This window comes from Carcharhinus amblyrhynchos, chromosome 20 (genome assembly GCF_965287045.1).
Source record: "Carcharhinus amblyrhynchos chromosome 20, sCarAmb.v2.hapA, whole genome shotgun sequence".
NCBI lineage: Eukaryota > Metazoa > Chordata > Chondrichthyes > Carcharhiniformes > Carcharhinidae > Carcharhinus > Carcharhinus amblyrhynchos.
In genome coordinates, this window is record NC_137343.1 from 48,292,619 (window position 1) to 48,305,328 (window position 12,710).

At 44.3% G+C, this 12,710-nt stretch overlaps 1 protein-coding gene across 1 annotated transcript in view; it reads right to left on the reverse strand.

Moving 5' to 3' along the window:
- Window positions 1–1,493: 1,493 nt before the first annotated feature.
- Window positions 1,494–12,710, reverse strand: part of sfi1 (SFI1 centrin binding protein) — a 148,939-nt gene continuing 137,722 nt past the window's right edge. The window contains exons 31-33 of the mRNA XM_080208544.1: window positions 10,588–10,687; window positions 2,358–2,461; window positions 1,494–1,702 (exon numbers count right to left, since the gene is read on the reverse strand). Coding sequence (XP_080064670.1) covers window positions 1,579–1,702; window positions 2,358–2,461; window positions 10,588–10,687 — 328 coding nt within the window. The 3' untranslated portion in view covers window positions 1,494–1,578. The remainder of the gene's footprint in view (window positions 1,703–2,357; window positions 2,462–10,587; window positions 10,688–12,710) is intronic.

Below are 12,710 nucleotides of genomic sequence, written 5' to 3' on the forward strand. Positions count from 1 at the left end.
TATAAGCTAGGTGAAAATGTAAGCTATGACAACACAAATGTTGCTAGGTTGAGAATTGGCAAGAAGGTATCATTAATGTAGGGAAATATGATACTAATTTTGTATTCTTCCCAAAATGAATATTTTGTGAAGACCTCTAACTATTGGTGCTTAGAGCAATTAAGTTGTCCTCGTACAAAACACAAAGTTAGCATCAGATTATGGGGCTGGAGAAGTTGAAGCCACAGAGATTTGAAAACAAAGATGAAAATTTTAAATTTTTTTTTAGCTGTGTCAGTTTTACAGAGGGCAGGACATGTGCAGCAATACATTGGAGCAGTCAGGTCCAAAGTCATGATGAGGATTTTGAGGAACAGTTGGAGAATGTTAGAGGAGGATAGAGATGTTTATAAAATGATCACATGCGTATGTGGTCAGAAGCTCAACCTGGGTCAAATGAATTGAAGTCAGAGGTTTACAGCATGGAAACAAGCTCTTTGGCCCAACTTGTCCTTGCTGCCTAGTTTTTAACCATTAACTCAATTGCCTGCATTTTGCCCATGTCCCTCTGTACCAATCTTACCCATGTCACTTCTTAAAAGACAAACCTGTACCCATCTCTACTGCTGCATCTGGCAGCTTATTCCAGACATTCACCATCCTGTGTGTGAAAAAATTGCCCCTCTGGCCACATTTGTATCTCTCCCCTCTCACCTTAAACCTTTAAACTTCCCTACCTTTAGGAAAAGATGTTGACGAACTGATCAATGCCCCTCATTATTTTATAGACCTCTATAAAATCACCCGAGCCTCCTACACTCCAGGCAGAAAAAATCCAAGTCTATTCGGCCTCTCCTTACAACTCAAACCATCAAGTCCCAGTAGCATCTTAGTAAATCTTTTCTGCTTTCTAGTTTAATAATATCCTTTCTATAATAGGGTGACCAGTATTCCAAGTGTGCCCTCACCAATGTCTTAGACAACTTCAACAAGAGATCCCAATTCCTGTACTCAGTGTTCTGACCGATGAAACCAAGCATGCCAAATGCCTTCTTCACCACCCTGTCCACCTGTGACTCTACTTTCAGGGAGCTGTGAACTCCTAGCTCTCTTTGTTCTGTAATTCTCCCCAATGCCCTACCATTAACTGAATAAGTCCTGCCCTGGTTTGATCTAGCAAAATTCATCACCTTGCATTTATCTAAATTAAACTCCTTGTTCCATTCATCAGCCCAATTGATCAAGATCCTGCTGCAGTCTGAGGTAACTTTCTTCACTGTCCTCTATGCCAACAATCTTGGTGTCGTCTGCAAACTTATCAACCATGCCTCCTACATTCTCATCCAAATCATTAATATAAATGACAAATAACGGTGGACCCAACACTGGTCCCTGAAGCACACCACTGGTTACAGGCCTCCAGTTTGAAAAACAACCCTCTATTTGTCTTCTGTCATCAAACCAATTTTTTTATTCAATTGGCTATCTCACCCTGGATCCCGTGAGATTTAACCTTATGCAACAACCTACCATGTGGTACCTGGTCAAAGGCCTTGCTAAAGTCCACGAAGACAATGTTGCAAATGGTCAGGCAACTGCTCAGGAGAGGGAATGAAATCCATGGCTGGAGAACGGTGTGCAGCAAGGATTAAAGACAATGGCTTCAGTCTTCCACAATTTGTGCTTCTCCCATTCCAGAATATTGGACAGCAGCGTGACAAGTCTGAATGGAAAGAGATTGAGTTGGTGAAAAGGTGAAGTGAACATTGTCAAGTGTCCCTGTGAAACCTGACATTTCAATGTCGACGAGAGACGGCAGGTAGATGAGAAATGAAAGGAAGCCCAGATCTTTGGGACTCTGTAGGTAACTGTGAAAGAATGGGGAGAGAAGCCAATGCTATGCTATTGAGCTATGAGTTGATGGAAAGGCAGTGGTGCTTTAAACTGCAAATTTTTTAACCTTACATAGAGATGAGCTTTTTAAAAAGTTTTAATCCTCTTAATTCTGGAATACATTTACATGATTAAATACACACTTTAGACAAATAACTAATTGTAATCACAGGATAAAGTCTTCTGCTACTAGTTAACCTGACAACGTGGAAAAGTCAGCGCTGCCCGTTCTTTCTTCAGACAGCTAGTGATAGACACCACTTTCATCATAATACTGTTGAAAACATTTCATAATCACAGATCTTGCTGCTTCTCCAATTCTTTCTGGATCACAGGGTCCAAAGTCCAAGTTTAACTCAGTTCCGCTCCTTTACAGCTGGGATAGATTCAGCATGTGAATCTTCAGCCAGAGGAAAACGCTTGTATTCTCAGATGGACCTGGTTTTTCACACAAAGCGAAAGGGAAAGGTGCTGGATGTTCTCACGTGATCAGGATTTTCCGGATCTCCTGCACTCTGGCAAGTTGGCTCTGTATATAAGGCACGTCCTTGGTCAACTTCTTTGAAAGATTTTCAATATCCCTCTCCAGCTATAAATTGAATACAAACATTTGTTCAAAGATCACCAAAAGCCCAAACCCTCCCCATTTACAAACGCCCACATCCTAAATACTTGATATGCTTGTTTGTAAGAAAGCCCACCAATGCCTCTACTTTCTCAGGAGACGAAGGCACGTCCGCTACAACTCTCACCAACTTTTAAAGATGCCCCATAGCATTCTTTCTGGTTGTATCACAGCTTGGTACGATTCCTGCTCTGACCAAGACTGCAAGAAACTACAAAAGGTCATGAGTGTACCCCAATCCATCACGCAAACCAGCCTCCCATCCATTAATTCTGTCTACACTTGCCACTGCCTTGGAAAAGCAGCCGGCATCAATAAGGACCTCACATATCCCCGACATTCTCTCTTCCACCTTTTTGTTTTTATTCCAATTCAATCAAATCAGGTCCAATTCAGAATCTCAGCAAGTTGAGACATTCCCGATCCAAGCTGATAAGACAGGGCTCTGACCTCCTGTCTTGGGCTTGATCTTGATGATCCAAGCTGATTGGAGTAGGCATTGCTCCTCCTCCAAGGCTTGATCTCATTTGCATCTTAGCCAAAAGGCCAAGATGCCGCTTTAAAAAATTGCTTCAAATGAAGCAGAAATGCAACCTAATGACTTCAACCGAGCGCAGCATGTCCATACTACACTTGATCTTAGCCAAAAGGCTGAGGAGCGAAGGTCCAGGACTACGTGCTGAGGGACACACTGAAGCTTGGGGCAGCCGCCGCAAAGGCACAATAGGGAAAGGCCACACTGTAAGGCCTTTTAACAGAGGCAGACCGAGGGCCCGGGGACTGCAGAATACCCTCGGTCTGCGTGTGTGAAACTGAAAAATATCAACACACAGCAAAACCTGAGGTAAGTATACAGTTTTACGTTTTGAAATGTAATGACTGTAATTTTATATAAATAAGATTGTATAGGACTATAAAAATGACTTTTTCTGCACTGTTTGTAATTTTAGGTATGTCGGTTTGCAATGGTTTGAGACTTTTTTTTATCATCAGGAAAAAGGTACAAAAGTCTGAGGTCACATTCCAACCAACTCAAGAACAGTTTCCTATCTGCTGGCATCAGACTTTTGAATTCATCTGTCTCGCACTACGTTGATCTTTCTCTACACCCTAGCTATGACTGTTAACACTACATTCGCCTTCTCCATGAACGGTGTGCTTTGTCTGCATAGTGCGTAAGAAACAATATTTTTCACTATACATGTGACAATAATCAAATCAAGAAGCAGGAAATTTGCATACTAATTAAGACTCAGACCATGTGTGTTCTGGCTGGGTTAAACTGAGCGGTTGGAAATGAGTAATTCCCCAACTGGTTGGTTCATTCACAGAATGGTGATACATAAGACAGTAGTTTGGATTGGGGGGGGTGGTTTTGTTGGTGAGGGAAGTTGAGAGCAGATGTGTTGGGTAATGGCATCATGGTGGAGGATGATCCTTTGAATGTGGAAGCTGATGGGGTGAAAAGTGAGGAAAAGGGGGACTCTGTCCTGGTTCTGGGAGAGAGGGGAGGGGGGCGAGAACAGTGGGCCAGGGAATGGGTTGGACATGGTCCTGTCAACCACAGTGGGTGGAAAACCATGATTAAGGAAATCATATCGGCAATGCTATTTTGGAAAATGGCATCATCAGAACAGATGTGGCAGAGGTGAAGGAACTGAGAGAATGAGATTGATTCCTTACAGGATGTGGGGTATGAAGAGCTGTAGTCACGGTAGTTGTGGGAGCAGTTTATCACCAGAAATGGAGACAGAGTGGTCAAGGAAGGGAAGTGTCAGAGAGGGACCATGTGAAGGCAATAGACGGGTGAAAATTGGAAGGAAAATTGATAAATTTTTGCAGGTCCAGACGAGAGCATGAAGTGGCACCAAAATAGTCATCAACGTACAGATAAAGGGGATGCGAAAGGGGGCCAGAGTAGGATTGGAACAGGGAATGCTCCACATAACCCATAAAGGGACAGGCATAACTGGGACCTATGCAGGTGTCCATAGCCACACCTTTTATTTGGAGGAAGTGAGATGAGTTAAAGGAGAAATTGTTGACTGAGAGATCAGTTCAGCCAGACAGAGGAGAGTAGTGGTGGAGGGGGATTGTTCAGACCTCATGTTCGACAAAGAAGTGAAGATCTTTGAGGCCAACCTGGTGGGGAATGGAGGTGTAGGGGGATTGGACATAGAACATTACAGCGCAGTACAGGCCCTTCGGCCCTTGATGTTGCGCCGACCAGTGGAACCAATCCAATGACCCTCTAACCTAAACTATTCCAATGTTATCCATATGCCTATCCACAGACCATCTGAACGCCCTTAAAGTTGGCGAGTCCACAACTGCTGCAGGCAGGGCATTCCACGACCTTACTACCCTCTGAGTAAAGAGCCTACCTCTGACATCCGTCCTATAATTACCACCCCTCAATTTAAAGCTATGTCCCCTTGTGTTAGCCATCACCATCCGAGGTAAAAGGCTCTCACTGTCCACCCTATCCAATCCTTTGATCATCTTGTATGCCTCAATCAGGTCACCTCGTAACCTTCTTCTCTCCAATGAAAATAACCTCAAGTCCCTCAGCCTTTCCTCATAAGACCTTCCCACCATACCAGGCAACATCCTGGTAAACCTCCTCTGCACCCTTTCCAACGCCTCCACATCCTTCTTATAATGCGGCGACCAGAACTGTACACAATACTCCAAGTGCGGCCGCACCAGAGTTTTGTACAGTTGTAACATGACCTCACGGCTCCAAAATTCAATCCCTCTACCAATAAAAGCTAGCACACCGTATGCCTTCTTAACAACCTTATCAACCTGGGTGCCAACTTTCGGGGAGCTATGCACATGTACCCCGAGATCTCTCTGCTCATCCACACTACTAAGAGTCCTTCCATTAGCCCTATATTCTGTACCCCTGTTATTCTTACCAAAATGAATCACCTCACACTTTTCCGTATCAAACTCTATCTGCCACCTCTCGGCCCAGCTCTGCAGCTTATCTATGTCCCTCTGCAAACTGTAACATCCATCCTCACTATCTACAACTCCTCCAACTTTGGTGTCGTCAGCAAACTTACTAATCCATCCTTCTAAACCCTCATCCAGGTCATTTATAAAAATGACAAACGGCAGTGGCCCCAAAACAGATCCTTGAGGTACACCACTTGTAATTGTACTCCAGGTTGAATATTTCCCATCAACTACTACCCTCTGTCTTCTATCAGCTAGCCAATTCCTGATCCAAACTGCTAAATCACCCTCAATCCCATGCATCTGCATTTTCTGCAATAGCCTACCATGGGGAACCTTATCAAACGCTTTGCATTGGACATCCATGGTGAGGAAGAGGCGGTCTGGGCTGGGGAACTGGAAATTGTTAAAAGGGAGACCTTCAGCTGGGATTCTGAAACACAAGCCAGCAAGATGGACTTAGCAATCTTGTCAAGTGGAGAGATTATTTAGTAAATGTACAGGAGTTGTGACTGCGTTCTCATTGAGGGCCCTTAGTGTTTTTCCTCACTCCAGTGCTGTTGTATCGATGTGAACTCAAAGGTCAAAGGTGTCATAGTGAGGAGCCCCATCTACAATTACTTGCAGTTGCCTCACAATTGCTCTCCCATCCACTGACTCTGTCTACACTTCCCACTGCCTCAAAAAAGCAGCCAGCATAATTAAGGATACTGGACATTGTCTTTTCCACCTCCTTCTGTCAGGAGAAAGATACAAAAGTCTCAGGTCATGTACCAACCAACTCAAGAACAGCTTCTTCCCTGCTGCCATCACACTTTTGAATGGGCCTGCCTTATATTAAGTTGATCTTTCTCTACACCCCAGTTATGACTGTAACACTACATTCTGCACCCTCTCCTCTACGGTACGCTTTGTCTGTATAATGTGCAAGAAACATTACTTTCCACTCTATGTTAATACCTGTGACAGTAATAAATCAAAACAATTTCAGACCAAACAGGACAACTCTTGATATCATTTATCTGGCAACAGCTGTTTCACATCTGGAGCTTTTACCTTTCCCGCGTATTCCCAAACCTCGGAGGCCAAATCCTGCCCCTGGACAGAAAACTGTTCAGTAATCAGAAAAGAGATTAGTGATTGTACACGTGCACCTTCTCTCTGACAGACATAGCGATACACTTGTGCAGCAGATCACTCAATAGCTTCTTCAGATATTCAGCAAGTGGCTGTTGGTATCTCAATAATAAACTTGACCCAAATCTTGCCAGTGGACAGGAAGCCACACAAGTAATTCACTCCATATTCAGCCTCCTCCAGACAGGAAATGCTAAGGTAGTTTATCAATGTAATTTGATGTACCCTGTAACAACAGGGTGTACACGCTGGAGTTACTCAGGACTCACCAATTACTTAAACCCCACCCTGGAGTTACTCAGGACATTCACCAACACTCCAGCTCAGAGCTGTGTTGAGGTACATTGCACCTCGTCAGAATCATCTAGATCTTGTCCTAATGTTGCAAACTCCTCATTACCTCAGATTCTGAGTGTGAAAATTCACACTCTTTAGATTAACTATCTTGAATTTGGCCAGTGGTCATGGACAGGAGCGTGTGACTGTGAATGAGGCAGGTAGAGGGATCCAGTAAGTAGGGCTGCAGGAACCTCAGACATTGCTCTTGTCCGACAAGTTTGAGACTCTTGCCCCTTGTGTGGATGAAAGCAGGGACTGTACGGAGCATGAACAAACTGACCACAGCACCATGGTATAGTCAAATGTAGTAGTAATCACGGGTAGTCTAGTCAGGGGAATAGACACTTCTCTGTGGCCAGGCTCGGGCGTCCCGAAGACTGTACTGCCTGCCCGGTGCAGGGTTTGGGATATCTTATCAGGGCTCCAGAGGAACTTGGAGTGGGATGGGAAAGATCTAGTTCTCAGGCTCCATGTAGGGAAATAGTATTCAACAAAACAAAATTAAATAGTTTCAGCTGTACGAATTGAAACTATTCACACGATGACATGATTGTGCAAATCATACACAAAGACACCCAGATCCCTCGGCACTGAAGCATCCCAAAATTTCTCTCCATTCAAATAATAAGTTGCCCTTCCATTTGCCTAATCAAAATGGATAATGTTTATCTGCGTTAAACTCCATCTGCCACATTTTGGTCCAAACTCTTTAACATATCCATATCCATTTGTAAATTTCTTATCTCTTTATTGCAAGTCATTCATACAGATTGTAAATAGTTGGTGCCCGAGGACTGAACCCTGAGGCATATCGTTACATCTTGCCAACCAGAGAAAGAGCCATTTATCCTGCCTTCTCAGTTAGCCAGTCTTCAATCCAAGCTCATAAATTACCCCTAACCCCATGTAACCTTGTGAATTAACCTTATCAAATGCCTTCCAGAAGTCCAGATATCCTACATCTATAGGATCCCCATTAGCCAGTTGGCTTATCACATCTTTGAAAAATTCAAGCAAATTAGTCAAATACGATTTACCCTTCATAAAACCTTGCTGACTCTGATGGATTGTGTTCTAACTTTCCAAATGATTGTTACTACTTCCTCTAATAATGGATTCTAACAATTTCCCAACAGCAGATGTTGAACTAACTGGTCTATAGTTTCCTACGTTCTGCTTCTGTCTCTTTTTGAATAAGGGAGGGAGGCAGAACTGGCACTTTAACACTTTTCCAATTCACTGGAATCTTTCGGTATCCAGGGAATTTTGGAATATTATAACCAATGGATTCACTATCTCTGCTCCGCTTCCTTTAAGACCCTACAATGTTGGCTATCAGGCCCTGGAGGCTTGTCTGCCCTCAAGTCCCCAGGGCCTGAGGGCAGACAAGAGGGTCTGTGGAACTCACTATCCCAGAGATGCTGGAACATTGAATAAATTTGAGGAAATAGACAGATCTTTAATTATTAATGGGGGTGAACAGGCAGGAAAGTGAAGTTGAGGCTGAAATGACATCAACCATGATGGTATTAAATAGCGGAGCAGGCTCGAGGGGCTGAATGGCCTCCTCCTGTTCCTAGTTGTTATGTTATGTGCAATTAGGAAATGGCCGGCACTCCTAGTAACAGATTGGGCTGGGAAGCTGTGCGTGATATCGTTCAGTCTCTGTCATCAGCTGAATGCGTTTCCCAAACTTGGGTTAACTCCCAGAGTCTCTGGAAGAGGCTGAATATGGAGTGAAATATTTGAGTGGCTTCCTGTCCATTGGCAGGATTTGGGGCAAGTTTATTATTGAGATACCGACAACCACTTGCTGAATATCTGAGTGATCTGCTGCACAAGTGTATCGCTATCTCTGTCAGAGAGAAGGTGCACGTGTACAATCACTAACCCCTTTTCCAATTGCTGAACAGCTTTCTGTCCAGGAGCAGGACTGGCCTCTGAGGTTTGGGAATATGCAGGAAAGGTAAAAGCTCCAGATGTGAAACAGCTGTTGCCAGTTAAATGATGTCAAGAACTGCCCAGTTTAGTCTGAAATTGAGAGGCAACTGTAAGTAATTATAGACAGGCCCCCTCGCTATGATTTTTGAGTGTTTTTTTCTCATTACAGTGTTGCTACATCAGTTACTCAGCCAGTTGGATTTTGCTCTGCCTGGTGTCCTTGTGGCCCTGCTATGTTAGAATGAGATGAACCCTGCAGGATTGTAAATTAGTCAGTTGCTGCTGGAATTCAGGCTGTCTGGATGTTAGAAGATTATCTGCTGCAAATCTGTTGTCTCTTGGTGGAGGCTACCTCGTTGAATATGTTTAAGTCACGGGTAGATAGATGTCTGACTGATAAGGGAATTAAGGGTTATGGGGAGCAGGTGGGTAAGTGGAACTGAACCACTTTCAGATCAGCCATGATCTTATTGAATGGCGGGGCAGGCTCGAGGGGCTAGATGGCCTACTCCTGCTCCTATTTCTTATGTTATGTTCTTCATACATGTGCTCTGCAACATATGACAGGAATGACATGACTACAAATACCTTCACCTGAGGAACCCACCAGCAGAAAGTTTCCTCTCCGTACCCACCTTGGGCCAGAAACTGAGAGCATCGGGTTTAACCGGAGCCCAGCCCCGCCTGCCTCCAGTGTCCTCTCACAGCAAGCATTAATAGACAGGGATTATATACAATCCCAACAATCGACAATTCATTATAAACTCAATACATCATTATAAAGGAAGGACAATTAGAACCAGCTGCACCAGCAAAACTCCACAGATGAACATCAGTGCAGAAAATGAAATCTAGCACTGGGATTTACTTCCCAATTATTCCTCCCCTCCTGCCCAGGCTGAGGTATAGTTCTGTGCTAGTTCGGGTCTAACTGTACCTCAGCGAGAGCTGCTGTACTGCTGCAATGCTAAGCCTAAGCCTCTCCCCCCAAGGACACTGTCATTCTCAACCTATCTCGAAACATAGGGACTTTTCACAAAGGCAGCTTCACGGCACAGTGCAACATATCCTGTTCAGCCTGATTTCTACCATTTTGAGCCAGGGGCTATAACAGAGTAATCACATGACCCAGCAAGCTCTTTTCGCATGAAATTTGAATGCTTTTTCCAGAGTTACTTCCTCTCAAGTGACACAAGCAGAACCGGCGACTCGAGAAGCAAGCCGGGGAGATCAGTTAAGTCATTGAATCCATACAATCTCGACAGTGCAGGAGGAGGCCATTCAGCCCGTCAAGCCTGCACCGACCACAATCCCACCCTGGCACTAGTCTTGCAAGCCCACATATTTACCGTGCTAATCCACTAGGGTCAGTTTAGCATGGCCAATCAACCTACACGGCACCTCTTTGGACTGTGGGACACGGGGAGAATGAGCAAACTCCGCACAGTGTCCCGAGGCTGGAATTGAACCCGGGTTCCTGGCGCTGTGAGGCAACAGTGCTAACCGCTGTGAGGCAACAGTGCTAACCACTGTGCCGCCCAAACTACCCAAGCAAGTTCCGTCCGCTCTGAATTCTCAAATCAGGATTGAGAGGAATGTAAGTTTGAAATACCTGCCCCAAACTGCCATGTGATCGAATGTTTGTGAAAGTGTCACTATAATCCACTGTGCTCAACCCCAGTGAGGCTGTTAGACTAACACAGATTTACCTTCTTTAGTTCCTGTCTCATCTCTAAATGTTCCTCTTCCATATCTGCAGCATTTATTTGAAGCCAATTTCGGAGCACAGAGGCTTGTTTCCGCCAGGATCTGTAGAGAAAGATACACCGCGCTTATTGTTTTGAATAATCATATTCCTGGCAGCATGGAATAAAGCTACCTCCATTCTGCCAGAATGTGAGGAGGTCAGAGAGGGTGTAAGTGGTAGGACAGCAGAGCTACACAACGGTTGAACGCGAGTGAGTCTGAGGGTGTGGAGTGACGGTTGGAGAGCGAGTCCAAGAGCGCAGAGCTGCAGCTGGAGAGCTATGGCTGACCCCTGAGGAATTGAGTAGTCCTCTCTTGTACAAAGTTTGGTTCAAATAAACAATTTTGTTACTTTCATTTGCCAAGCAGTTCAAGTGCCTCGCAATTTTATATTGGCAATGAGGTAAATCAGAAACTAAAAGCACAATTAGGCCATTCGGCCCTTCGAGCTTGCTCCACCATTCATTCCGATCATAACTGACCATTAAATTCAATATCCTGATCGCCTCTACTTCCCATATCCCCTAATCTCTTCAACCCCAAGAACTATATCTAATTTCTCCTTGAAATCAGAGAAGGTTTTGGCTTCAACTACTTTCTGTGGTAGTGAATTCTATACATTCACCACTCTTTGGGTGAAGAAATTTCTCCTCAACTCAGTTCTAAAATGTTTATCCCTTATCCTTAAACTATGACCCCTAGTTCTGGACTTCCCCACCACTGGGAACACTCTTTCTGAATCTACCCTGCCTAATCCTGTTTGAATTTTGTAAGTTTCTGTGAAATCCCCTCCCTCTCTTCTAAACTCCAGTGAATATAATCCTAACTGACTTGGTCTCTCTTCATATGACAGAGCTGCCATCCCAGAAATCAGCCTGGTAAGCCTTCACTGTACTCCCTCAAAGAACAAAGAGCAACACAGCATGGGAAACAGGCCCTTTGGCCCAACGAGCCCGCACCGCCATTTTAACATTATGAATGCCCTCCTCTACCTATGACCTTTGTCTACGCCTATTGGGGAAGATTGAGGGAAGACTAATTTAGGGATAATTTGTTACACCAATCAGCCTAAGTGCACATTTTTGGGGTGTGGGAGGAAACCGGAGCACCCGGAGAAAACCCACGCAATCACGGGGAGAATGTGCAAACTCCCGCAGACACAGGCCCAAATCCATGTATCTGCACAGCAAACAGCGATAGTCACTGAGCTGTCGTGTCGCCCGTCAGATGGTCCAGTTTAAGCGTACACTAACGACGTGAAGCACTAGGCAACTCTCGAAGCAACATCCAAGAACAGCCCTCGCACGACCCACCGTGTGATGCCCCTTGTTGGATAGCAAAGATATCCTTCCTCAGATAAGGACTCTATAACTGCACACAATATTCGCGGTCTGGCCTCACCAACGCCCTATACAATTGCAGCAAAACGTCCCTATCCCTAAACACCAAATCCTCTTGCTATGAAGGCCAACATGTCATTTACCTTCTTTACTGCCTGTTGCACCTCCACACTTACTTTCAACGACTGATGCATAATGACACCAAGGTCTCTTTAAGTATCAACCTCTCTTAATTTATCCACATTTGAATAATCATCTGTCTTCCTATTATTACTACCAAAGTGGCTACCCTCACATTTATCCACATGATAATGTATCTGCCATGCATATGCCCACACATTCAGCCTGTCCAAATCATGCTGAGGCATCTCTGCATCCTTCTCACAGCTCACCCTCCCGCCCAACTTTGTATCATCTGAAAATTTGGAGATGGTACTTCCTTTCCTCTTCAAACTCACTAATATATAACGCAAACAGTTGGGTACTAGCACAGATCCCTGCGGAACCCCACCCATCACTGCCCAATTGGAAAAAGACCCATTTATGCTAACGTTTTTGCTTCCTATCTGCTAACCAGCTTTCTATCCATCTCAAAACACTACCCACAATCCCATGTGCTTTAACTTTACACAGTAGTCTATTATGTGAGACCTTGCCAAAGCCTTTCAAAAATCTAAACAAACCAAATCCACTGGTTCTCTTTGGTCAACTCTGCTAGTTACATCCTCAAAGAATTCCAATAGATT